The sequence below is a fragment of the Leptinotarsa decemlineata genome, unplaced genomic scaffold (genome assembly GCF_025532065.1).
Source record: "Leptinotarsa decemlineata unplaced genomic scaffold, Ldec_3_MD MMD2_tig00000010_RagTag_RagTag, whole genome shotgun sequence".
Lineage (NCBI taxonomy): Eukaryota > Metazoa > Arthropoda > Insecta > Coleoptera > Chrysomelidae > Leptinotarsa > Leptinotarsa decemlineata.
This window is the reverse complement of record NW_027412538.1, coordinates 13,526,541-13,553,488: the sequence shown is the minus strand read 5'-3', so window position 1 is coordinate 13,553,488 and position 26,948 is coordinate 13,526,541. Positions and strand designations below refer to the sequence as shown.

Sequence of the window (26,948 nt, the reverse complement as noted above, 5' to 3'; positions counted from 1 at the left end):
GATTTTCAACATATATGTATCATACCTTTTTATGCTCAATATTTGATTTTTTTTTTCAGAAAATTTGAGCAATGCAGTGCTTTTTAACTACAAATTCAGTACATTTTTGATGGATGAATTCATTACCAAAAATCAAATCATCAGAAGAATATTCTATTCTTTGAATAGATGATAAAATTCAAACTTGAGTAATTTTCCACCCAATCTGGTGAGCTTTTATAACGGTTTGGACCACTTTGGAAAAAACTGACGGAACGCAAGTCGACATTACAATTGAATACGACTTGGCCATCTCAAGTAGACGTGGATTTTGATGCCATTTCTTGCCGAAACAAGTTCACGTCGTGATTAGTGATCAAGGGACAGAAATGACAAGACAGGTAACCAGAAAATTAAAACATTGCTCAATTTTTCTCAGTACTGTAATAGTATTATATTTCAATTTTCAGAAGTTCTGTTGTTCGGTGTTCCGTGTCATTTTTAAAATAGCCTATGAAAGCAGAGATGCCAACTAGCAGTTTTCCCCCTAAATTTAGGGAATATAATTTGAAAAAGGTATTTTTTTGGGTATTTTAGGGAGAAAATGAATAACTGATATCGACACAAATGAAGAACAGGAAGCTGATGAGTTTTTCGAAATCATTAATGAATTGGGAATTAATATAGTATAAGTATTCATGCTCATATATGTGTTCATTTAATGTATTTATTTTTTTATTTATTAGTTGATGTTGTGTACTGACGTACTCACATAAAGGCATTCGAATTATCTATCGCCAGGAGAGGCCTGAATGTGCTGGAATGAGAAGCGACGGCCATACAAATTAGATGGAAAAAGCTACCGATTTTCATCGTTATCATATTTCCAATCCTAGCCCACAGATTACAACAACTACGTTTGAATATGAAGCCGTATACCCGGTGGGGATAAATTCTAATGCGCCACAGTGGATATCTGATGTGAAATTTGGCGGTAAATTGTGAATTTTCAACAAGGATCTTGATGTAATAATTGGAAAAATCAGTTATGGTAGAATTTGCTGTATTTCGAGTGACTATTCATGATTTTCTGTCTAACAGATGATTACTTCAAAAGATATACGTTTACAACTTGGTCAAAACTGGATCTATAGAAATTGTTGTTCAGGCAAGTAATAGTAATACTACTAAAATGCAGCAGAAATCACTGAAATACATTCTTTCATTAGTCACTTAACAATGCTCATGCCAAGACAAGTATTTGTGATATTAGATGTCAAGATTTGTTACTCCCTTGCTAAGAAAAACGATCTTGATTAAATGTGAAAAAATGTTATATTTATTGAAACATGAAAAATAGTGATATAAACACGACAATATAGTATGACACTCAGGTGGATGTATATTTATGCCAATATAGGCAATCCAAGATTATCTTTCAATTCATGAAATGATTTCCTATGGAAATTTTTTTCTATAGTACCCGAGTTTCTAGAATAATTTTAGAAAAAAATACTAACAAATATAATTCAAATTTTTTTAATACCACAAAGTATATGTTTATCAATAGGTTCAATAATTGCCCCCATTTTCGTAGTAACAGCAGGCTCAATGAGTTTCCGAAATGCAGTTTCAGGTACGAAAGTATTCCCTATAGGTGCTCTGATGCTAGCCTCATAATCCTTCACTGACTTGAAGGGGAACGGGACTTCCGATACCAACAATGGCTTTATTTTAGACTGAGCCTTCTCATTTATAATTAATGAACCCTTATTATCATCTTTTCTAGGCATTGCTTTGGGAACCTTGAAAATGAACCTTTTCCTTTTTCGCTTGTTAGGATCAATGTTGCCTCCGGCCCAGCTGCCCCATCCGGGAAGGTTCAAATCGATATTCTTGGGAGTATCCTTTTCTATTTCGGCTGCCTTCTCTTTTTGAAAATCTGCTGCAGTATCATCGTCCTCAAATACTTCCATCATGATAGCTTGTTGGTCAGTGGAGTCCTCATTTTCTTCTGTGACTGATAAATCAGGTATCTCAGTGGCAAGCTCTGTTACTTCTTTATGCTCGATACACTCGTTTGGCTTTTTGTTGGGGGTTGGTTCTTTTTTATCATTGGATCCTAAAATATTCTTAAGGGTTTCTAAGTCGGGGTTCAATTCAGAAGTTGCCTCATCGTCGATATTTCCTGTCTGCTCCATCATTGATTCATCGATAATAGGCCTTTTCGCTTTGGTAGGAAAACTGAGGTCTACTTTATATTTTTTGGAACTTGTCTGTTTCTCACTTTTCTGTTTCCTTTTAGTTGTATTTTTCTTTCCTTGTAGTGTTTTGGATTTTTGTTGCAATTTTCTTTCGAGCTTGTCTTCCAGTTGCTCAAATACATCTTCTACATCGCTATTTTTTCCCGAGGTTGCATCGAGGAGTGTGGTAACTTCCCACTCTGAGGTACTGAAAGAACTATTCATTCCACTTAGGTTGACTTCATCTACTGATTTCAGATTTGTTTTATCTAAGTCTGTCTTAGCTGATTTGACTTTGGGACTTCTACTTGATTTTTTGAGCCTTTTCGGTGATTCGGATATAATCATCTTTTTGGAGGCCATGGGTTGATTTGCATTAGCTTTATCTTCTGAGGAATTGTTGACCGACTCACTAGATTGGTTATTATGTTCATTCCAGAATTTTTTATAACCACTAAGAAAGTCAGTCACCTCAGAATTCGGTTTTATTCCATTTACCCAAGGATTGTTCCCATCATTTTGACTTTTCTTCATATTTTCTGCCAATTCGATTCCTTCGTCTTCCGATTCGCTATCTACTGGTTTGACTTTTTGTGTCAGATCTCTACTTATGGCTAACTGCTGAGCTAATTCCTTACGACTCTGAAAAAGAAAACTTATTGAAGAGATGAAAGTCCAAACCATGGAAATTTTGATCAAAATTTATACAAAATTGATGAGAAAAATTGTAATTATTATTTTAAATCACTATAGAAGTCATGGTATTTGAAATATTAAGGTTGTTTCAAAAGTTTTGTCTCCATATCTCAATAAATATTTATTATACTGTGTCGTGGTATAATAATAATAATATTCATTCACCATTTGTGATACATAGTGTATACAGTGTGTCCAAGATAAGGATCCTAAGCATGGGAATCTCAGTACCTGTTGGAGATACAGCTTAGGTTAAATTAGGAAAAAGTTGTGTTCTTTAAAGCTTATTTACATGCCGTTTAGAAACTTGAAGAATTTTCATGGCCTGCTGAGATATTTGGGAAAAACGAGAATTTGACAATATCAATTTTATTTTTTTCTGACTTTATTTGAAAAGACATCAAAAAACGAATAACACTTTTTCATTGGCACTTTTAAGGTACTACACGATGGTATTTTTAGATTTTATATCCGACGTTTCGTTTTCAAGAAACCATCATCAACTTTATTTTTTTATATGACCCGAAACAAAAGTACACCCTGTATCTGATTTCATTTTTTATTACGAATTCAACGATGTAACACATGCCATTGTTTTCTTTTTAGTTTAAAGGAAAATTACATTTTTTCTATTTTAAAAAAAATCTCTAAGTAGGCGTTGCAAACAAATGCTTTGACGTAATACCTGTCACCGAGCCTGTCAAATATTATTTAATTACACGATAAAATAGTAATTGTCGTTGTTGTTAGCCTGTTTGACGAGTTGTTGTTTTTAGAGTTATTGTTACTGTTGTCGTTATTATTTTTTATTGTTGAATAGATAATATTGTGTTATTATCGTCGAATATGCCGGGTGAGCATTATAGCCATGAAGAAAAGTTTGACATGCTAACGTGCTACATTTTGTGCCACAAAAATACTGTAAATACAGCAGCAATGTATCTTAATACATATCCAGAAAGAAAGCAGCCATGTAAGACCATTTTCTTAGAGCTGGCTCGAAATTTAAAAGAATATGTTTCATTTAAAAAGCCTGTTTTATCTCGAAAAAAGGAATCTTCAGAAGAAGCCCAAAATAATGTTTTACAAGCAGTTGTTGAGAACCCTGAAATATTAAATCGAAAATAATGTAGGAGTAGCCAAATCCAAAGCTCAATTTATTTTGCGTAAAAATACATATCACCCCTATAAATTTAGGATTTGCCAAGGACTTAAACCAGGGGATTTCGAACGGCGCCGAAATTTTTGCGAATGGTATACACGCGCGTGTGAAGAAGAGTATAATTTCCCTTCAAAAATAATATGGTCCGACGAAAGTATGGTCACTAATAATGGTATCTTCAACCGCCGCAATAGGCATTACTGGGCTCAGCAAAATCCGCGTGTTAAGAAAATATCAAGACATCAAGAACGTTTTGGGTTTAATATGTGGTGTGCAATTTTAGGAACTAAAATACTAGGTCCGTTTTTTTACTATAATTCTTTGACCGCCGAACGACACCATCATTTATTGCAACAAAACTATGTAGAAGACTGTTTAGATAATTTACCTCTGGCACAGGTCAATAACTGTTGGTTTCAACAAGACGGTGCTCCTGCACATAATTCTAGGCAAGTTCGAGAGTATCTTTCGCAGCGATTTCCTGGAAGGTGGATTGGAACCTTTAGTGAAGTGTCTTGGCCAGCGCGATCCCCTGACTTAACTCCTCTGGACTTCTTCATATGGGGTTTTGTTAAAAACCGGGTTTACCAACATCCTTTTGAAACTGAACAGCAGTTACGAGAATGTGTAACTGTCGCATTTAACAGTATTACACCAGAGATGTTATGTGATGTTTTAAGTTCTACAGTTAGATCATACTTATGTTTGGAAAATAACGGAAACCTGTTTGAACACCTCCTTTGAATTAAATAAAAAATGCGTTAATTTCTTTGTTGTTTTCATTACTTTAAAAAAATCATTATTAACCTACTTAAAAATACATTTTAAAAATAGAAAAAATGCAAATTTCCCTTAAACTAAAAAGAAAACAATGGCATGTGTTACATCGTTGAATTCGTAATAAAAAATGGAATCAGATACAGGGTGTACTTTTTTTTCGGGCTATTTAAAAAAATAAAGTTGATGATGGTTTTTTGAAAACGAAACGTCGGATATAAAATCTAAAAATACCATCGTGTAGTACCTTGAAAGTGCCAATGAAAAAGTGTTATTCGTTTTTTGATACCTTTTCAAATAAAGTCAGAAAAAAATAAAATTGATATTGTCAAATTCTCGTTTTTCCCAAATATCTCAGCAGGCCATGAAAATTCTTTGAGTTTCTAAACGGCATGTAAATAAGCTTTAAAGAACACAACTTTTTCCTAATTTAACCTAAGCTGTATCTCCAACAGGTACTGAGATTCCCATGCTTAGGATCCTTATCTTGGACACACTGTATATTAGGTCAATGATTAATTAAATAAGACAATGAAAAAAAAAGCTCTTTATAGAAATTGGCAGTCTGTTATAAAAATTGATGGCATTATATAATGAAGATTTTATGAAATAGTCATTCTTATGCGAAGGAACCCTCATAGCACTAGCATGGTGAGTATCACAAAAGCTCAAGTTTGTTATGTACAAGTCAAGGTTCCTATGCACAAAAATGACACATATATTGCGGGTGCAGTCAACAAGCGTTCTCTTTTAAAAACCTGTCTACAATTTTCTTGGTACCCCGGGTTGAATATCAGTCTTTCTGTTTCTGAGAGATGAAAAGTCTAGAAAATTTCTTAGCACACCCCCAAGCCATTATGTTGAAACTGATGTGGGAGTATGCACTCGCAAAATAAACATTCAGTAAACAAAACCTATCTAAATAATGTTTTAAATGTTTGATCAAATAATAAGATGAATTAAGTTTGCTGCGCACCTTTTGTATGTGATTACCCAGGTGAAATTCTCATCTAAAATAATTCCAAGAAAATTTACTTCTTTTGATAGTTTTATGTAATTCAAAGCGAATAAATCACAACAGAAATCCCTCCTAACAAATGTTTTCATCAATACTGACTTAGATTTACTTAAAATTAATTTGTTACGTCGACACCAGCTACTAAATTCGTCAATAACTAAATTTGTGACAATCTGATATGAATTCAGGCAAGTCATTGATAAAAAAATTAAAAACAACAATGGACCAGAACAGATCCTTGTCGAACACCTAGTTTCACATCATAAGGAACTGATATAATTCCATTACATTCAACCACCAAACTACGGTTTTCTATATACGATTCTATCCAACACGAATTGAAATTTTTCATTTGCTAATATAAATATGATCTGAAGTTTTTATCGACCTTTCTAGAAATTTTCACCTTTGATAACTGTCGAGAATGTTTGAAAATAAGGAGAATCAAATAAAAAAAACTACAGCTTATATTTTATTTTTTCATCTCTAGGCAGATTTTGGTCTTTGAAGTAAATGTATGAGTATCTGTATAATTCTTAATACGACTAGTTACTAGGTGAAAATCCACTTTTGTTCAAAGAATGATCTATTATCAACAGTAAGATATCAGTAGAAACTCCTAAACTTGTTTTTGGCGTACTTATGTTTTGTTGCCTCTGTGCTATGTTGGTTTGAAGACATAGACATAGATTTATTTAACTATTTCAAAACAATGTTTGCAGCAAATCATATAAAAAATATAAAAGATGTTAATTTTAAATACAAATTACTGAAATACATAGAGATATGATCAGATATTTAATGATTAATGATACAGGCATGTGTCGAAGTGAACATGTTTCCGATTTGAAACATTTTGGATGTAATCATTGACCTAGTAGCGATAACATTAAAATTCAAGAACTGAAACCTTCTAAAAAGTTCACTGAATTTGGTCAGTTACGAATTATCCCTATATTTTACAAGCAAATTAGGATTACCTATCATATAAATACAGTTATATACAGGTAAGCATAAATATTTTATTTTCATACTCACTTCCTTGTCATATTTGGCTCTAATTTGTTTGTTTTTTGCCCACTGTCCCGTTCCTTTATGCCTTAAATTGAATCTCTCCTCAGCCCTAGCCTTCTCAATGTCATCCAATTTTCTCAGAGCCTCTTCCGGATTTGTTTTCTGAAGTTGCTCAAACTCCTTCAATTGCTGTTTAATTTTTTCTCTCTTCAATATTCTGTGATACTTCTTGCTTTTGATTTTATTTTGCCTTCTAGCTTTGGCTTCTTTGTAACTTTGATGGGCCCTAAGTTTTGCCATTTCTTTTCTCCTTTGTTTCAATTCGTCTAATGTAAGGGGGTACTCTTCTTTTTCTTCTGTATCAATTCGAAATTCCTCTACTTTAGGATTGAGCTTCTCCAATTCTTTTTGGAGATCTGATTTGACACGCCACGATGACGGGTACCGCTCGGCCCTTTTCTCTTCAATTTTCACCTTTTCAACGCTTCCTAGAGGAAACACAAGGTTAGACGCAGCACGATTGGCAGTTACTAGCGATTCCCATCTATCCAATTGTAATCTGGATTTTTCATAATTAAGAGTGCGTTTGATTAGGTTCGCTTGTGGTTTTTCTAAAGGGGTCGGTAGTGTTGTGCTTTTAGAGTTTGTCGATTTAACTTTGTTGGATATTTCGACATGCTTTTTCTGACCTTTGAGAAGTTTAGTTAAATCATTAATATGAACCAAGTTTCTATTTTCGCCAAGTGATTTTACCAAGTTGAACTCGGATATTTGTGAAGTAGGTTCAGTACGAGACGGTTTCTTAACATTTTGATTTTTGTTTAGATTCAGGACGTCTTCAACCAGCTTATCGTGCGTTTTATTGTCGATTTCCGAGTCAGAAAATTCGAAATTATCACTGTCATCACTCATCTTAGATTTTCAAATAAATACAAAACTAAATTGAAAATAACACTTGTAACCTCAAAGCCAAAATGTTTCTAAAATAAATGTGAGGTTAAAATCTTCTCTTCTTCTTGTACTTCTTCGTATGGCTAGACATCTCGGATCATTTGTCCAGTTCCGACGATTTTTAGGACAACTTCAGGAAGATGTTCTGAAATATGACACAACAGAATTAGCAAATTTGTACTTCGGTTGATCAGCTCGATAACCGTTTTTTATTATGTATCACGGTTCAATATTCTGAGTAGAGATACTTCAATAGTTCTATAAAAGAATATCGTTTGCCGAAAAAGTGAATATACTTGTTTTGCCGACAATAGAAAACCTTAAATTGTTCAGTATTCTGGATAGGGATACTTCAATAGTCCTATAAAATACTCTTGTTCGTCGGAAAAAATATGTTGAGTGTGAATGTACTTGTTTTGTCGACAGTAAAAAAACCTTAAAAATGTTTTTGAAGCACATGTATTTTTACTAAAATGGCTACAGCTACATCGTCGTGTCGTATGTAAATAATAAAATAATACTCATACTGTCCATTTCTGGATTTTATTTGCTGCTTGAAAATGGGTTTTGTTCATTTTATCGATTTTATCATTAATTTATTTTGTTTTAAGCACATGAATTTTTTGAAATGGCTTTTTCATGTATTTATTATTAGTGTCAGTTGTCATACATAGTCGACATTCAATTTGCCCATTTTTGAGTTTTTTTGTTGTTTCATTCTATTCGTTTTTTTCAATATGTAGTTGTACATTGATATTTATAAAATATTTTTGAGTCATTAATGGAAATGATGTCTTTATAGATATCGGTTGCTACAATTCAGTTCATAGTCATTCATAACACGAAAGTTTTTTTCTCATTTATCATGATGATCTGCTACTACATAGTAATGGCAACGTCAATCAATTTTTTCCTTTCTTTGAAAGATTTCAATTTTTTCTGTATAAAGATGGAGATGTAAACTGAAACAGTTTTTTCCCAAAAATGTATCTCTCTTAAAAATACAGCTAACTCTTCCAATTCAAATTTTAGGTTCTTTCAACAATATACCATAACTTTCAATAACATGCTCAACTGAAAGCTCAAACGAGTAAAACACTTGTTTTGTTTGTATTAGAAATTGTACAGTAAAAGATAAGCGACCCTTACTTCGCATTCTTGGCATGTTTATATTCAATCTGAACAATAGATGGCAAGATTTTATTACCGCCGTGGCGGTAATTTAGTTTGAAACAGTCAAGTGTGCGGTAAGTACCTACTAAATATCATTTTTCATCTCAAATTTACGGACGCAATATGTTTGTTTTACCTTCCAGCGTTTATTGAGGAAGGAACTCAATAAAGTTATTTATAAACCTTACTGTTTGAAGGTTTTAAATTCAGATACAGTCAGTCTATATATTCGTTCATTGAAACGTAGATCGAATAAATCACTTCTTATCAAGGCGTAAACTAATTAATGCACTAACATTTTTTGAATTAATTAATAATTTCTGAGTGAACCTTTGATTGGAGTAATAGTGTAAACATGAAAAATGAGGCATGTGCTGAAAGTGATTCTAGTTCGGACGATTCTTCAGATACAGAATCTTCAGGAGATGAAGGAGATTTTTCTCAAAATCGCCAAAAACGTGCTATTGAATGGTAAGTGTAATTTGATCCTTTTGAAATTATTTAACAGAAAATTTGTGCTCAGAAAAGTTGCTTCTTAAATCATATCTGTTAAATTTTTACTATCATTAGAAGATAAACGTAGCTGACCTGAATATAGTTGAAAGAAAGGAATTCGCAGTTCTGGTGTTGGGAAACATTAATCATAGTCAAGCAGCTACGATTAAAAATTGTAGTTTTGAAATTCTATCTATTTTTAAACTACTCAAACAAGTGGAGTCCATTAGTCGAGAAATAGTTCCGAATATTTATCGATTTCAAAGTAAATATTTATAGAAACGTGTACAAACTCAAGTTGAGAAAAAAACAATGTGAGCATTACGATAGTTTGGTGTTACTCAACAGGAAGGTGTTTTTATTAGAATTGTTTAATAGCATGAATGTTAAGTGGCTTTAAATCATCCAATTGAAAATGACATTATTATAATCTGCAGCATTAGGGTGATGCAAGAATGAATCATGATATGATATAAACACTTTATTATTATTCTTCAATGTGACATAAAAAACACAGTGAGGCAAAAATCGAAATATTTTTGTTGGAGGAAAATCTGTATACATAGAGACTCGAAAACTTATCTACAAATGAAAAACATTGGCATTAGGTCTACTATGAACAGTAACCATGGTCTTTTTTGGTGAGTTATCGCCTTTGGGAAGTGCCTGGGTGGCTCATTGGTGTCCAAACTCTGTCCTGAACGACTTTTGATCACATGTGACGATTTAAATAAAAAAGGATCGTTTTGGTTACGCAAAAGCAAAAAAGAATCTTGAAATGTGACGGTTTCTGTCGATCGTTTGAATCATGGAGCGTCTATTTTTCGAGTTTTTTGATCTTTCCAATACGTTTTGAACCATCAATGGCATGGAAGCTGACGCTCAATTCGTTCGCCATCCCACGTTATGGGACAGTCTCTACTAAAGACCTCAAATCCTCGTCCTAGATCACTGTAGGTCGACCCATTGGTGCTCTTCTTCGAGGGGTGAGACCAGTAATTAATTCCATTGCCGCATTGGTGTTGTTCTCATGACTCCTGTGACGTTTAAACAAGTCAATCGCTGTAGTTGATATACTTTTTGGATGGTCGTTGCTTGTAGAACTTTCGGTTCCCATGCAATGGCTCCGTACGTTAACATAGGTCTTATTATTGCAGTGTAGATCCAGGTGACCACACGGGGTGAAAGACCCCATGCGCGTTCTACTATCCTCCAACATTCGAGGCTAAAATCTGCAGAACGAAATTTCGCAAACCACGGTCGAAGTGCTATTGCCAAATTCCTGGGTAATTTTCGGCAGAGCTTTGCTTCAGTTTGAATTGGTAGAGAAAAATTGGCCAAAATTCGTGTAACGACATCATTTATAATAAGCTGAATAGAGGCAAAAATTGAAATTTGGGAAGAAATGAACGGCATAAATGTATAGAGTACAAAAATATAATGAATATTAATCGAGATACGTAGCTATAAAAACGCATGACACCAAAACAACGTAATATTCCATTCAACTCTTGAGTCTCTGATTTTCTTCAGATAGTAATGAGCGTGTCTTTGTTTCTGTTGGTTGAATTCAATTCCCTACCTAGTTTTAACAGTATACCCAGCAAACACAATTATGTAAAGCTGACATGAATGTTACATAACTGATAATACGTGTTATGTAACTATGTTATGTGAAACTTACATCCCTGTTATGGCGAACTGTCCGCCACAAGTAAAACCTGATTTTTACGTAACATTATTGTCATTATTTTACATATATTTTATATAATTTCAGTGAGTAAATGTAAACAAATATAGCACTCGCTGGCAGAAAAACTTGGAATCATTAACTGGAAAAAGCATCGTGCAAAAACCAAAACTTCCCGACCAAACTCTGCCTACACAGTTTTCTTTCTAAAAAATACTCACCAACATAAACATAGATCTCAACGTATCACGTGATAAGAATGTCTCCAAAACTCTAGCCTCTCTCACAGAACTTCACACAGACTAACATAGAACTCGAAAATTCAAAGAGATTCACATCTGTCAAAAAGTCAAGTGCGTCTCTGGATGTTAACAACTTGAAAACAAAGCGAACGTAATATTGAAGTAATAACTTTACATAGGAGTTAAGTGAAACATACTGACCATACTGACATACATTTTTACGTATTAGCTACGACATATCCCCATAAATTATTTATGTAAATATGGGGCATAAGTATCTTAGAAATGTAGTGGAATATTTATGTAAATGTTTTACATAAACATGTCCCGTTAATTTTATGTCATATTTATGTGAATGTAACAAGAGTGTTTGCTGGAAATTTTCGTTATATCTTTACCGCATTCCACGGGCTCAGGCTCTACTCTGTTCCGTCGCGACTCTCCATCACGTATGGACTTTTTACCGATGGTTACTCGAAAAACTGAATGAAAATCTATTGATATTACTGAAAATTCATTGTTTGCAATCGTGGAATTCTGTCATCAAAAACATGTCAATATGTGGTATTGAACATGCGGTGATTATTCACACAAAGTTTTGTAGGAAAGTAATACGGCACGTTTCGAAAATGTGGCACTAGAAAAACAACGTTTCAAAAATATTTCTAGATACACATCAGGTTAATGGTTTTTTCAAGTTGTCTCAGGCAAGTTGCGTAGGAGTAACAAAATTATTTGTCTTCAATATAACAACAAATCTTCATTTTTTTTGACATTGAAATGGTCTTTTCTTCCTATCAACAAATTTTTGGAATCTGCTGATATCAAATGGTCTCAATTTCAGGTGTGGAGTTGACACAGAAAATAACGATTATTACAGACCACCGCAACTCTTACCCGAACCACGACCGCCGCCTCGAAGAAAAGTAGTATTATGGCCACCGCCATCTACCTCATCCTCAGCAAGTCACAATCATTTCGGAAATGCAAGAGAGGGAAATCCTGAATTGGGCGCAAAAATGCAGTTGTTTTCCAAAACTGGCTACCATTTAGCTGTATATCCAGATGGAAAAGTAAGGGGGACCCTCGACGAAAGCGATATCCACAGTGAGTTGGTGAATAAGTACTAGGTGTCGCTGGTTACCATGTGAAGGCTAGAAAAAAAACATTTGAATTGTTCTAGCAGTGACTGCGTAGGGAACGTAGCAGAAATTATCGAGCTACTAGTATATGTAATGACATTGAGAGGGGTACTCGTGACTAACCATGCATGAACCACTGAGCCATCCCTTTTTTGGTTAGAACATACTTTACATTTGAACAGTTTCCGTGAGGAGGTATCCAAGTGTAAACATTTCCAAGGCCTTTGTAAAAGTAATTTCACAATGTGCACCTTATGAGTTGAACGATAAACCCGAGACTTCAACAATGAAGAGATTTCGGTGTCATGCTTTCACGATATCCAAAAAGCATTCGTCAATGCAATATGGCACAGAATCGAGCATATTTTGCTGGATCTATGTCAAGCTCTTACGTAGCAATTACTCTTCAAGAAAAGCTTTTTGGATTCATGGTCACCCGGTATAATCTGCTGGATGATTTTGATATCCTCGACAGAAGAGAAATAGAACTACAAGCTCATGTAGATAATCATGCCACATTCTAGCAAATACCACTTTCGGAAGGCAAGCATGTGATATTCATAAAAAACGCTGGAAGATGCTCATAGTTGATGCCACAGGGGGTATATATATATCTCTAAAACACAGTGAAACTGTTTTACTTCCCTCTACCTGGAAGAGGAATCTGAATGATTCAACTCCATTGAATATTCAGGTTATTCCATTTGCAGCGGTGGTGACACATCTATGCATTATCCTTGATGCAAAACTTATCTGCAACTCTCACTTGGAAAAGGTTTTGCATGAGCCAGACTTGACACCGTCAGCCAATATTCTGCTCTGTCGAAAACGCACGAGAAACGATCGAAAACGCACGAGAAACGATCGAAAACGCACGGATAACGATGTACTTCATTGCTTTTCGGCATAGTTCATCTACTACCGCGTGACCTTGAAATGGACAAAAATCTCCCAAATGAACCTTCATAAGAAATAACACGCGATTTTGAGCCAGATGCCTTGCTGTTCGTATAACGCTTTCGCGTAACCTTTTTTCGCGTAACGCTTTTCGTGTGGCGCGTTCGTGGCGCGGTTACGCTCGAAAACGCACGGAAAACGGTCGAAAACGCACGGAAAACGATCGAAAACGCACGGAAAACGACCGAAAACGCATAGAAAACGATCGGAAACGCACGGAAAACGATCGAAAATGCACGGAAAACGATCGAAAACGCATGGAAAACGATCGAAAATGCACGGAAGACGATCGAAAACGCACGGAAAACGACGTACTTCATTGCTTTTCGGCATTATTCATCTACGACCGCGTGACCTTGAAATGGACAAACATCTCCCAAATGAACCTTCATAAGAAATAAAACGCGATTTTGAGCCAGAAGCCCTGCTGTTCGTATAACGCTTTCGCGTAACCTTTTTTCGCGTAACGCTTTTCGTGTGGCGCTTTCGTGGCGCAGTTGGTTAAGTATGTGGCGGTTCCGCTCGAAAACGCACGAAAAACGGTCGAAAACGCACGGAAAACGATCGAAAACGCACGGAAAACGATCGAAAACGCACGGAAAACGATGTACTTCATTGCTTTTCGGCATAGTTCATCTACTACCGCGTGACCTTGAAATGGACAAAAATCTCCCAAATGAACCTTCATAACAAATAAAACGCGATTTTGAGCCAGAAGCCCTGCTGTATAATTACTTAGGGAATCTTAGGGAGCCTTCTGGTCCGGTCTTGTGCCATCGTGGTGACTTAGCTAGCATACAGGGAGTTTCTTATTCAAGTCATATCTTTGGTTTGAAATTGCGTTTTGCTTCGTGAAACTGCAAAGACGCAAAGATTTTCGGGTCAGCAGATGCTGTGACCCCCCTAGGTACTGGAGGACCTTGTGATTTCAGGACTCTGCGGAAAACTAGCACTCACCGGCTCTGGTCTAGCAACGGCAAGCAGCGTCCAGGCAGAAGGTCTAAAGCTTGTCGCCCACTTGTCCGGCACGGCACATCACGGCCCGTCCTGTCAAAATACGGATAGGATTGGAACATTGAAAATGAATGGATAACTGGCCACTAGCCCGGCACAGCACAGCCAAGAGCGTCCCCCGCCGGAAAGGATTCCAGCTCTCCGATCCTGACCGGAAAATAACGGTACGTGCTGTGATGGACTGGCCAAGTGAGCACGTCGCCGGCCAGCGCTTGTCATCAACTTATCTAAACGTGCCTGGAAAGTTTCTGTCGCTCTGTTTTGTTATTCCATCAGTTGACAGCACAGTTACAGACGGTACCTCGTCTTCTTTCAGGCCGTTGAGAAGATGATGAAACCCTCCCAGATTTACCCTCTTTTGATTAATGGGATGGACCACATCCTCTTTTTTTTATGACCATTTTCTTCTTCTCTTCATTCAATAAAGATCTCTTCTTCGTCAGAACTGCTAGTGATAGACAGGTTTCTGTCACCGCTCGATGTCAACTGAAATTTCTTTGAAATCAAACTAACAGCACCTTCAGTATGCTGGTTGTAGCTGGACAAGTGGGCGATAGATACGACTGGGCGATGCTACAGACCATCGAGCGACGGACAGCGCTGTGCTGGGCTGGGCAAGTGGGCGACAAGCTTAATGCAGGTCCACGCAAAGCCGGGTACTTCGTCAAAAGGACGTTCCGTCTCAGGCGCTGTCTTGGCGACAGTTAAATACAAGCATCATAGCTAATGTGGTTGAAACAACGGGAACAACAACTCGAGCACCATTTTGGGCACTGCGACTATGAAATTATGAAATCACTGCCCTGTAAAATTGTCCGACGCTAGAAAATAAACTATTTTATTTTTTATAGGAGTAATTACTCAATACAGAGACGCGTATTCAATAATTTGGTAGTGTCAATCTTAAATGAGTAAGTAGGCGTTGGTAATAATATGCCAGCCAAGGTTGTTTTCAGAATATTTTCTAGTCTCGAGGAGGTGTTGATATTCATGAAAAATAAATGAAACATGAGGAATTTATCTTCACATTTTTATCGAGGATTCAAGTTCTTTCTCATAGATTTGAGAGCTATTTCATCACAGTTTACACTGTTTTCATTAAAATCACCCAAAATTGGAAAATTCTTGTCATTAATTCACTCTTTTTTATGTTCTATATCTTCAATGAGGGTTGAGCTCGTCTTGAAATATTATTCAACGTACCGTCGATATCGCTGTGAAATTTCCTCTGTATTGATATATGGTAATGGAGCAAACACTAATAAAGAAATTAGAGATATTTGTTGTGGTTGTGACTTTCACCTGAAGAGGGCTGAAACCAAAATTTTGACTTTTATACTCCACATGTTTTATTTGCCCAATCGGTAAAGAGGTTACCAACGCAGTTTCTTCATTTACTCATTTATAGCACGAGAGCCCGCGATGCAAAATGGGGATTTACTCGAGCGTCATAAAGACATATTAGGTTGCAAAGTTCAGATGATAAGAAGAATAAAATGTTATATAATATATACCTTTTCATCGGTGGGGAAAGCGGCTATAGATTTTTAAATATGTAAAAAAATACTGTTGCATGGACATACTCGAGCGCGTCAAATATTGATAGCATCAATGTCCTACGTATTTTTAATAATGCTGGTATGTTAATCTGATCGTTTGCATGATGTGGGTGGTTATACGTAAGGGTTGAAAGTGAAAAAAAATGTTATCGAGCGCGTCAGATTTTCTAAGGGGATGTTGAGTGCAACAAAAAAAGCTCTCATTCAATAATCTGACGATTTCGATCTGACGCAAACTCGCGGCCATTATTATAATGTGCAAAAAAAAACTCGCCATTTTGAAATACTCAAGCGCGTCAGATTAAGATATATATGGTTCATCTTTATGTTTTAGACGTGCTGTCTCATAATCTGATGATTATCTAGAAGGATTCGCTTAATCTGACAAAAACATTATTTTTTTTTTAATTCATTGAACTTAATAAATTGAAAAGCTCAGGAAATAGCATGCAAATAAATAAGTGTATGTTTTTCAAGTAGAATACTTGTATTTATATTTATTTAAAATTTAATTTTTTATAATCAATTGAATAATTAATGAAGAAAAGAGAAATTAAACTTTCTATGTTTTTTACCACTTTTATTGGTGACTAACGTTACTGCAGTTTCGTCCTATAAGGAAATTTTGAAACTTATATATTGTATAAGTTTGAAAATGTCCTTATTTTCATTTTCAATCTTATATATTGCATAACTTTGTTGCGCCCCCCTTTCTTTACGTCACTCTCAAATTGTCAGATTACTGGAATATACACTTTTTAGCAGGTAATTAACTCACCCTACCTTAATCTGACGCGCTCGAGAATTTCTGATGATCAATTTATTTTACAAATCTGATCCTTTATCCCTCACAGGTGGCCTTATATATCAGGCTCATATTTGGTGGAGGTACTTAACCGGGTACAAGGTATCCTCCTGTATATTAATCTGCCGCGCTTTAGTAAATCCCGAAATCCCCGCTTGGGCTTCCCTATTATTATAGTTAGATATCTCTGTCCTGGGTCTGCGACTGAAAACACCTGCACCAGAACCTAAAAGTGTTTTTGAGTCACCTGTGAACCAACAACTATCTGCTATTAATATTTCCTTCTCCCGGAGGATCCAAGATACTCACTAGTTGTTGAAGTTCATTAAAATTATGAATGATATTTCAACTGAATACCTCTTGTTATCATGAAACTTTTCTGAGTATTTTTTCCGAAAATGTGAAAAACCAAAACGTGTTTCAATATTGTTCGTTTCATTTATTTTTCAGCATATCTAGAAATAGTGTCTGCAGGATATCCAGGACACATAAAGATACGAGGATTATTGACAAATCTGTATATAGCAATGAATAGAAAGGGACGGATATATGGCGATGTGAGTAAACATTAAACCACGTATTTCGTAAAAAATACTGATCTTGATTTAGAAAAATAACAAACAATCCTTCATTGCGAGTTCTATAATGACTCAGGAGATCACATTTCATCACTGTATGCGAGAGTAAATTTTATTTTCCAGGCTGACCCGATGGAAGAATCAACAGTGTTTTTAGAATCGTTCCGAGGATTATATAATGTGTACTTATCCAGAAAATATGCTCACGTGGGGTGGTATATTGCATTGAAAAAGAATGGTAGGCCTAAAAGAGGACCTAAGACTGGCGTATGTCAGAAAGCAGTGCAATTTCTGCCAAGAAGATCAAAGTTTGAGTAGACAAATGAAATTTCTCTGTATGAATTTGCATTTATTAGTCCTAATGTACCTCTCTAAACACAGGAACATTGAAACCATTTCCAGCAGATGTAATGCCACAAATCATATTTATTTTTTCACCAAATACTAGTGGAATTTCACCAGAGCAGAAGTTCTGAGAGCAATCCTCATCATGTCACCTTGATGTAGCATCGAGGAAAAGTGGACTGTATTAGTTGCATTATTGCTCAGCCACTTTTTTAGGAAAGAGGAAATCATGACAATTTCTATGTCATGTGACAAACATTTGGGTATTACTATTTTATTGCTATCTAAATATGGTGAATCTATTTCATTGAAAAGATATCATTTCAATACAATAATAGTCAACGTCTTTCTTCATGTTGCATTTTTCAAGTGATATGCAATTCTTGTAGTATTCGACAGTCTATGTATTATTCTGTTTTATAATTATAACCAACAGTACCTATTATAAATAATGAATCCAATATGAACATTGTTTTTTTTTCAAAGACCAGAAATGTATAATTTTTGTGACTACCGTTGAAATACCGTAGTTTACCTGTCAAATTCAAATCATTATGACCACAGACTTTCCAATGGGTTGTTCTTCGATTCTCTACGCTCGCTAGACAAAACATTTTGTCTTAGTGAATTGATCGAATACGTATACATTCAGTACTTGAGACTAACGATTTTAAGGCTAAATCATTTTGAAACTCAATGACTTCCATTTCTGTTGCAGCGATGTCTTCGCCAAAGTTCTGCATAACACAAGTTGCAAACTGTTAGATATCAATTTCCATAAAGGGTGAAACAACAAACTGCGCTACTAAAGCCATTTCATTGAAATCCTCAAAACGATTTTTGAAGTTATTCTTCAGGGTAGAAATTATTTCTACATGATATTTGTTGTCATAGGGTTCTAATGGATTTTGAGATATTTTTTCTGAAAGAATAGGAAAATGCTTGGCATCGCTGTCAATTAGGTTTTGTTCCCAAAACTCCAGCTTTTTGATAAATGCTTTTATATCCGAAATCATTTCCGCTAGTTCTTTGTCTCTCCCCTGAAGCTGCAAATTAAGTTCGTTTAATTTCTCTGCAATGACCACGAGAAAACCAAAATCTCTAAGCAGCTTCTAAAAACGCCTGTTTTATCATTTCCCCATCTTCACAAGGTTTCTTTTTTTGTGCAATTATCTGGGACACACGGTACTATGCTTCAGTTGCAGCCTTATTTTTGTCGACTGTTCTTAAGAATATTGATTGTTGTAAAATTAACTGTTTCAGTTTCTTCTTTCTGGCGGCAGAATGTAGTGGGAATGATTTTTCAAAATTGGAATGTACAGTTTTATGATGTCTCTCAATATTTTCTTTTTTTGCAACGGAGACCGAAGTATTACATAACAAACACACATTTTTATCTTTAACTTCTGTAAAAAAGTATTGTTCTTCCCATTCTGAATGAAAGTGGTATGTCTTTACCTTCTTACAACTGCTTGCCATAATATTATTTTTGTTGTTCTCTACTAACCCAACCGCTGGACGTTGGTTACGCGTTCAGTTTTAAATTAAGCGCAATGTCGCCGCGCCGTGCGTATTTATCCCGTTCAAAGCAATCCAGATCGCTGGATTGCTTTGAACGGGATTGCGAACACTAACGCGCTGGTCCGGCTGGTCGGTTCTAGCCGATTCTAGCTTGATGGCGTCAGCGGCAGATTGCTCACCGCAACGTTGCCGCTGTTTATGTTTAATATTATGACAATTAGATTTTTTTGTGGAATTTTCGGAAGCTTCTCTGATTTTTGCAGTTTGTATTTTTTGAATTAAAATCGTTGTGAGAGCTACCAGAATTTCCTCCGCGAGCTACCGGTAGCTCGCGATCGACAGGTTGGCGACCACTGCATTAGAGCAAAGTTCAATAAATACAAATTCAAGTCAAAACTGAAAGAACATGTGGATCAAAAGTATGATATATTGAAATCTGTCTATGAACTGGATTCCTAATCGAAGTTCTCTCTAGGCTATGGATATAAACTACATACTGTTGTAGGTATTATTTTGAATGAGTTGAACAATCCAACGTCATTTTCTCTTCGACTATTACTCTCTCTTTCCACCAGTTTTCCTTCCTTCCAACTGTTTGTATCATTTGCATTTACATTGTCAGTATGCGTGTTTGATTTATTATGCAACAGTGATACCTCATATTATAACATGACATGCATGTGTATATACGTACGTATATGTGTATATATGTATATAATCAACGTTTAAGGTTGATACTACAACTCAAGCTCTGCCTAGGTAGTTCAGACTTCAAATTTGCTTACTTATCATTCAATGTTATATCATTATCAAAATAAGTAATTACCTGAATAAATTTATCTATCTATCTAATCCAGATACATATTCTTGTCTATGATATATGTTAGCATATCTTTAATAATAATTACAGTAAATTGAAATAAATAAATAACAATAAATAAGTGGTGTTCAGTTCTTGGGAAACGCCTAAGCAAAGCTTGTGTTGCGTATTTTCCCAGATCTGGACACAACCATGAATCTAAGTGAGAAAAAAACTATTCATTCCTTTCAGTGAGAAATGGAAATTTACGTAAAAAAATAATAGAAAGCAATGATCAACCCGCAGAAGGATTGGACCAGACAATCTGGCTAAGAGGGGACATGTCTAAGTGAGATAAAACATCTTTCAAGCATGATTCAGTGAGTTGATTCAAATATTTCTTTCGAGAGATCAAAGTTGTGATCAACGAAGGATCTAATTGTTTTCTTGCGTTCATTAACATTTTTTATATTTCTTAGTTCAATGGGAACTTGACTGACAAGTTTCGGTCCAAAGTAAGTAACAAACCTTTGGGTATATAGATTTTTATAAATATCCTGGTACTTCCAGTTTCTATTTGGGTCTGAGCCAGTTACTGTTTCTTACGTGTAAAGATGAAGAGAATCCCCACATTCCATTAATTTTTCTAGTCAACTGTTATCTGTCTTATCTGCCCGATAAAGTTACAATAGTATTAGATACTCCGCAGTGGTTCCCGTTATCAATAATTTAAACAATATTTCCAGTAAAAGGTAAGATGACAATAAAAATTTCCGGTTTTACAGCTTTCGTGAATACGGACTAGTACCACGATAAACTCAACACTCATTATGTGTGATATCCTCGACGAATAGGTGCGTGATTTCCAAATATTTGTTATCGACACATATTTGAGGCGTCACTAACGCGGAAAATTCGTGGGCCATTCTACAATCGAAATATCCATTGAAATATTTATCCAAACGTTTGAACGGATATGAAACACCGAGTCGATATCTAGATTCAGATATTTTTAGAGTTGGGTCAACTTCAAACGTCGAAGCGGCGCTAACTAATTCGTTCAAATGAAGTGTTTCTTTTAAAACGTGAGTACTCTGCTTATTTCTAACATGTGAATGGATAGGTGATAATCTTATCAATTTATTTTGTTGCCCTGTTCAATACATTATCGTTTTATATCGATTTAAATCAGGCTTGAGTTGTGCACAGTTAAAACCTTGCGCTCGATTGACCTAAAACTGTAGAACTGAAGTGAAAATTAACAAAGTCTATGATGAAATTATTCAATTTCTTTTGAAAGTATAGGGCATCATTGATTGTTGGTAATTTTTTCAAAATGTGAATTTTCTGTGAGTAAAAATTTATTTTACTACGTTGTACAGGGTGTGCCAAATTGGACACTTTCAAAGGGAAACTCTTGTTTTCAAACTAGATAGATACAAACTAATGACTGTGTCTTAGGGTCAAATTTTATAACAAACTCAATCATGAAAACCACATATCTATCATCGTTTCTGAGTTACAGCATGTTTTTCGAGAATGTGCATTTTCAAAAAGTTGCTGTAACTTTTTTCCTGTCAAAAATTTCTTGTTTCTATAAAAACATTACCAGAGCATTGACTCATGTAGAATTCAATGGTGTGAAAAACTCATTTTTTCAAATGAGATATCAATAGTTATTGATGGAAAACTACATATTTCAATAGAGCTTAAAATTATCTTTCCAAAAATGTAGCACACTTGATGTTTTGCTAGAGCTTTTCTTGAAAAAAATCGAATACTCCCGTACGAGCTGTCTGGGTTCCGCAAAAAAACACGGAACACAGACAGCATTCTTGAAAGTAATTGACGATCTTGCGAGATTCAGAGATCAATCAAAAGTCACCATTTTAGTACTGCTTGATCAAAGTAAAGCTTTCGATTTAGTTAATTTCGAATTACTCATCAGCGAGCTCAAGTTCATAGGATTCGTTGACGTTTCTCTTAAATGGATGACCAGCTATCTCACAGGCCGATAGCAGAGGGCCAACCTGGAAGATCACTCATGATCATCCCTAAAAGAAACAATCTCAGGTGTACCGCAGGGAAGTATTTCAGGACCCTTGATATTTTCAGTGTTTATTTTTGATTACCCCACTTTCTTATCACATTGTCAAGTAGGTACATCTATACGCAGATGATATACAGTTATATTTGTCTTCTCATAACACCGATACAGAAAATTGCGTGGCCAATATAAACACAGATTTGCACAAAACATTCCTTTACTCGGAGAATCATGGACTGAAAATCAATCCAAATAAAACATTGGCCTTATGCATAGGTTCTCAAAGACAAATAGTAGAACTTTAGGCTCACTCTCGATAACGCAGACATTGACTGGGTAGACAGTGCTAAAAATCTTGGCGTAACCATGTTGTCTTTCCATGAACATGTGACAAATATTTTCAAAGTATCATTCTTCAAATTCAAATCGCTATATAAATTCAAGTATCAGTTATCAGAAGAAATCACGAATCTAAAGGAATTTTGAGCCTATTTTTCCCCCCTAATATGTTTTACCGTAAAAATGGGGTGTTCCATCGCGAGTGGCGGACAGTGTATATCACCTTGGCCAACTCCATTCAGGTGGTAGGTGCATTTTGAGCATTTCCATCAGTTCTGAGAGTTTTATCGTTCCACCTCGAATATTACGGAAGATACGGGGGTGTTTCCATGAGAAGTGAGACTCGCTGTATAACATTCTCAAAAAACAAACAACTTTGTCCACCACAATCACACAAACCTTGATGATTGAACTAAAGAAAATTCAGCAGGTTATCTTCAGTCACTGTTTCCATTTCTTCAAGTGAGAGAACAAATAGTTGACCAATTACTTTTTCAGAACATGAGTAATGATAAACGGCAGTATGGTTATCGAATGCAATTGTTTTGCATGACTGGGTATAATTTGACTCTCAGATCTACAGGAGAAGTTTTGGGCACAGAAGATGATGCTGATATTGATAGTGAGTAAATGTATTTACAGAAAAATCCATACTAGGAAAGTCAAAATCTCGAACATCAAATGAAACTCAATACTGAACAAATTATTGTCGTTTCCAGGTCATGTAGAAATTTCCTCAGGTGGAGATATAAGTCATGTGAGAATTTTCGGTCTGAACAGTAAACTTTACTTGTGCTTCAAAAATGATGGGAGGATGTACGGAGAGGTAACTGTTGAATTATTTCCTTATGACTGAATTCAAAGCATCAATTATTTGACGGATTTGTTGTTGCGTAATCAGTGTTAACTATATTCATATTTCACTACTTTCGAAATCAATCTTAGCAATTTTTCTAATTTTATCAATCATCCAATTTTCAAAATATTTGAAATATAATATAATAACAATAACAAGAAGTATTTTTGAATGATTATATACGTCAAACACTGTCATTCTTAATGGCCGACATCCAATTTGTGTTATTTCTTTGCATGATCACATGCATTATAATTTGAATCTAAAGAAATGAAATTTCAACATTCAAGCCAGTCTCGAATATACCTACACAGTAGGTGGAATGGACTGACGCCTATCAGAAAACAACTGCTCCCCTGGCTAATACCACGAAGGGCGTTGGATTATATCCGACAGGCGTCAGTGCAGGAATATTCACAGAAAATCTCCTGCATATGCAATTGGCAATACAACTGAAAGATTCGTCCTTCAATTTTGGAACGGGCACACTTGCAGACCGGTTTCGGACTCATTAGCCACTCATCAGTGCGAGATAATGGCCATCATCAACCTAAAGTCAATGATATTCCATAATTGAAAATCAGAATTCTTTCACAGTATTTCATTCCTCTTCCTAAGTTGGAGCGAACAACAAAATGTCGCTCCATCTAGTGGACGAGGCGTCAGTCCATTTAACCTACTGTGTAGGTATATTCGAGACTGGCTTGAACGTTTAAAGTTCATTTCTTTAGATTTGTTTACTGCCAGTTTTCAAGCATAGCCCACTGACTAATAAGAAAATTATATTTGGAAATAAATTGCTTTTTCACTTTCTAAGTCCTCATTTTTCTTTACAGGAAGACCCATCGAATGAAGGAACTATTTTCATAGAAAATTTTCAAGGACTTTATTCTACGTACCGATCAAAAATGGACCCTGGGTGGTATCTTGGCATAAAGAAGAACGGATCTATGAAAATCGGAACTAAAAATGCTTATGGCAGGAAAAGTGTAAAATTTTTACCACGGAGACTTTGACTTCTCAGCTATACTCGTTTTTATCTATTTTGTCAGTTCCACCTAGATTTTTTCAGAAATGTAAACGTGAAATATTTACCTAACATTAAAAAAATATAGTTGAATGCGGAACAACAACAGATAACTTAATCTCTGAGTATTTTGAATCCAGAAAGAGATTATAACAATAGCCAGATAATGGAGATTGATTTGATAAACAATAATATCATCCATCAGATGGAGATGGCCTTCCACATACACAAAATATAAAATTCAATCAAGTTGGAATCAATTATTAGGTCTATAGATAATACTGCTTTGATTTTGTATAGTTACAGTTGCAGTGAAAGCTGCAGAGAGACAGAGAGTGATCTCCGTCAAGTGTCGTCTACCATTTTCTTTGGAAAAATTTCATGTTCACCACAATTAGGGGAAAAAGGAGCTTAGATGAGTTTTACGTAAACTCTGTTTGCTCTTCTTACTGAAACTATTTTCTGATGATGGTTCAAATAGCTCGTTCAAAATATTTCGGAGAATTTCCAGCAAAATTTAGAACGTTCATGAATGTTCAATTTGTAACATTTATGAACATTGAAATCATCTGAGAATAAAAGTATTCAACATTATGATGAAAACTTGTTTGCCTAATTTTTTTACGATTATTACAGATATCCTTCAGAGATCAATCATTTGTTGGTAGATTATAGATGTTGGCTTCATCTATTTCTCAATTTTTTTATGCTAAGCTGAACCGTTTGATAAATTTTATTGTTATATTATCTGCATTTCAAACAGTATTATAGCTTGAATTTTATGCCTATAGTTCTACAAATTATATTTTTTGATACTCAGTCGTTTTGTTATTAATAACATTCTCTTTCTCTGAAATAGAAATAGACTACATAAACTTTTGAAAAAGAAACATCAAAACTATGATTTTGAAAAACAACAACATGAAAGTGTTTTTTTACAGTAACACTTAACATAACAGTTCATGACATGTCCCATGACTGTTATAATCATAAGAAAGAAAATCCCTAACACATATGATCCCTAGATTTCACAGCCAGAGCTGTGTCACAGTTATTTTTCGGGTCTGCAGGTTTTTATGCAAGACGTTTCATCTACAATTGCGGTATACATCAAAGACGATGAGCAACAGTATGATCCATAACATGACCTATTTTCTGGTTGAAAGCTAATTTCCAGGTTTTTCGGCCGTGATCTGCAGGTTTTGTGCCTGACATTTTGCCTACTACTACGGTAGGTATTATCAAAGGCAATATGGTAAAGGTCGCAGCGCCGGAGTTGTTGTTCCCGTTGTTCCGAACCCAGTAACTAAGATGTTGATCTTCCTGGATCGTCCCGAGGAACTGAATCACCTGAAGAATTTCCAATTGAAGGACGAATTCTTTACGCAAGATGAGGGACTACCAATGTGATCGCCACTTTTACCCGTTTTAGCCAACATATACAGGGTGTAACTGAATAAGTGTAAAACATTTAAGGAGGTGATTCCTCATCGAAAAAAACATAGTATCTTTCATATAAAGAAACTTCATTGGAGCATCCCTTGTTAAGACACAGCCCCTTAAAGGGGGTGCATGAAATTTGTATAACAATTTTTTTCACAAGCACTGAAAAAGTTACAATATTGAGATTAACCTGACGTTTTGTACTACCAAAAAGACACTCAGCCAGTAATTTATTTGGTTGTTTAACCCATGGTTGTAAGGGGTGGAAAACGCAACCCCTAAAATTTATTTCCAATGTAACGTTTTGTCTTATTATTTGTTTACCATTTGAAAATTTATTTCCGATAACCTGTTTCATTCTAAACAAAAAATGTCTCTTGGGTTTTTTACCCAAAATAAACCAGTTCGCAGCAAAAAATTATTTTACGAACAACTACAGAGATACATCGTCATAAATGCGAACTGTTTTTATTGTTATTTTGTAGTTAGTATCTGCATTAAACGATTAAAGTATAAATAAACAAAACTAATTTATTAATAACAAAACACACAACACGTAGAAATCATAGTAAATGTTCAATATGTCTACCTTCAGACATTACGCATGCGTCTAGACGTCGGCGCATTGAGCCACGTATTCACTCAAATATTCCTGGAGTATCTCTGATTACCCTGCACGCATCGATGATGCGGTTTCGTAAGTCCTCTACATCGCGAACAGGAGTACGATGAACCAACTACTGTAAACAGCCGCAAATCGAGAGGATTGAGATCCGGGGATCGAGCGGGCCAGTTCTGTGGTCCTCCTCGGCCTATCCACTAATTTGCATATGTTTCAGTTAAATGCTGACGTGCTACTTGACTAAAATGGCGGGAGCCCCATCATGCATAAAAAAAAACATATCCCTTCTGACGCCCAAAGAAACTTCCTCCAGCAGTACTGGATGCACTTCTCTTAAAAATTGAACGTATGCCTCACCATTTAATCGAGGAGGTAGAAAGTGAGGCCCAATTAAATCATCTCCAATAACTCCGAGATTAAGAGAAAACTGTTCTTGATGGTTAGTTTCCACAGT

At 35.4% G+C, this 26,948-nt stretch overlaps 3 protein-coding genes across 8 annotated transcripts; 2 read left to right on the top strand and 1 right to left on the bottom strand.

Annotated features, from left to right (window-relative positions):
• The first annotated feature begins 529 nt into the window (after nucleotides 1–529).
• LOC111512809 (fibroblast growth factor 1) lies at nucleotides 530–25,248 on the top strand. 6 transcript variants are annotated; one of them, XM_074171519.1, is made up of 5 exons: nucleotides 530–665; nucleotides 726–1,147; nucleotides 23,045–23,168; nucleotides 23,266–23,372; nucleotides 24,239–25,248. In XM_074171519.1, the coding sequence occupies exons 3-5, from the start codon at nucleotides 23,048–23,050 to the stop codon at nucleotides 24,416–24,418; spliced, it is 408 nt and encodes a 135-aa protein (XP_074027620.1). In that variant the 5' UTR covers nucleotides 530–665; nucleotides 726–1,147; nucleotides 23,045–23,047; the 3' UTR covers nucleotides 24,419–25,248. The 6 variants fall into 6 exon arrangements, with proteins under 6 accessions (XP_074027620.1, XP_074027621.1, XP_074027622.1 ...); XM_074171520.1 differs by having other exon boundaries at nucleotides 550–671; XM_074171521.1 differs by lacking the exons at nucleotides 530–665; nucleotides 726–1,147 and adding an exon at nucleotides 8,930–9,087.
• LOC111516102 (U3 small nucleolar RNA-associated protein 14 homolog C) lies at nucleotides 1,503–7,884 on the bottom strand. The gene is made up of 2 exons (XM_074171515.1): nucleotides 6,914–7,884; nucleotides 1,503–2,864 (listed from the first exon to the last, which is right to left on the bottom strand). The coding sequence occupies exons 1-2, from the start codon at nucleotides 7,799–7,801 to the stop codon at nucleotides 1,509–1,511; spliced, it is 2,244 nt and encodes a 747-aa protein (XP_074027616.1). The 5' UTR covers nucleotides 7,802–7,884; the 3' UTR covers nucleotides 1,503–1,508.
• Nucleotides 9,116–18,289, top strand: LOC111512810 (fibroblast growth factor 1). Its single transcript, XM_074171518.1, has 4 exons — nucleotides 9,116–9,484; nucleotides 12,285–12,547; nucleotides 17,368–17,474; nucleotides 17,619–18,289. Exons 1-4 carry the CDS (start codon nucleotides 9,369–9,371, stop codon nucleotides 17,811–17,813), a joined length of 681 nt encoding a protein of 226 aa, XP_074027619.1. The 5' UTR covers nucleotides 9,116–9,368; the 3' UTR covers nucleotides 17,814–18,289.
• Nucleotides 25,249–26,948: the final 1,700 nt, after the last annotated feature.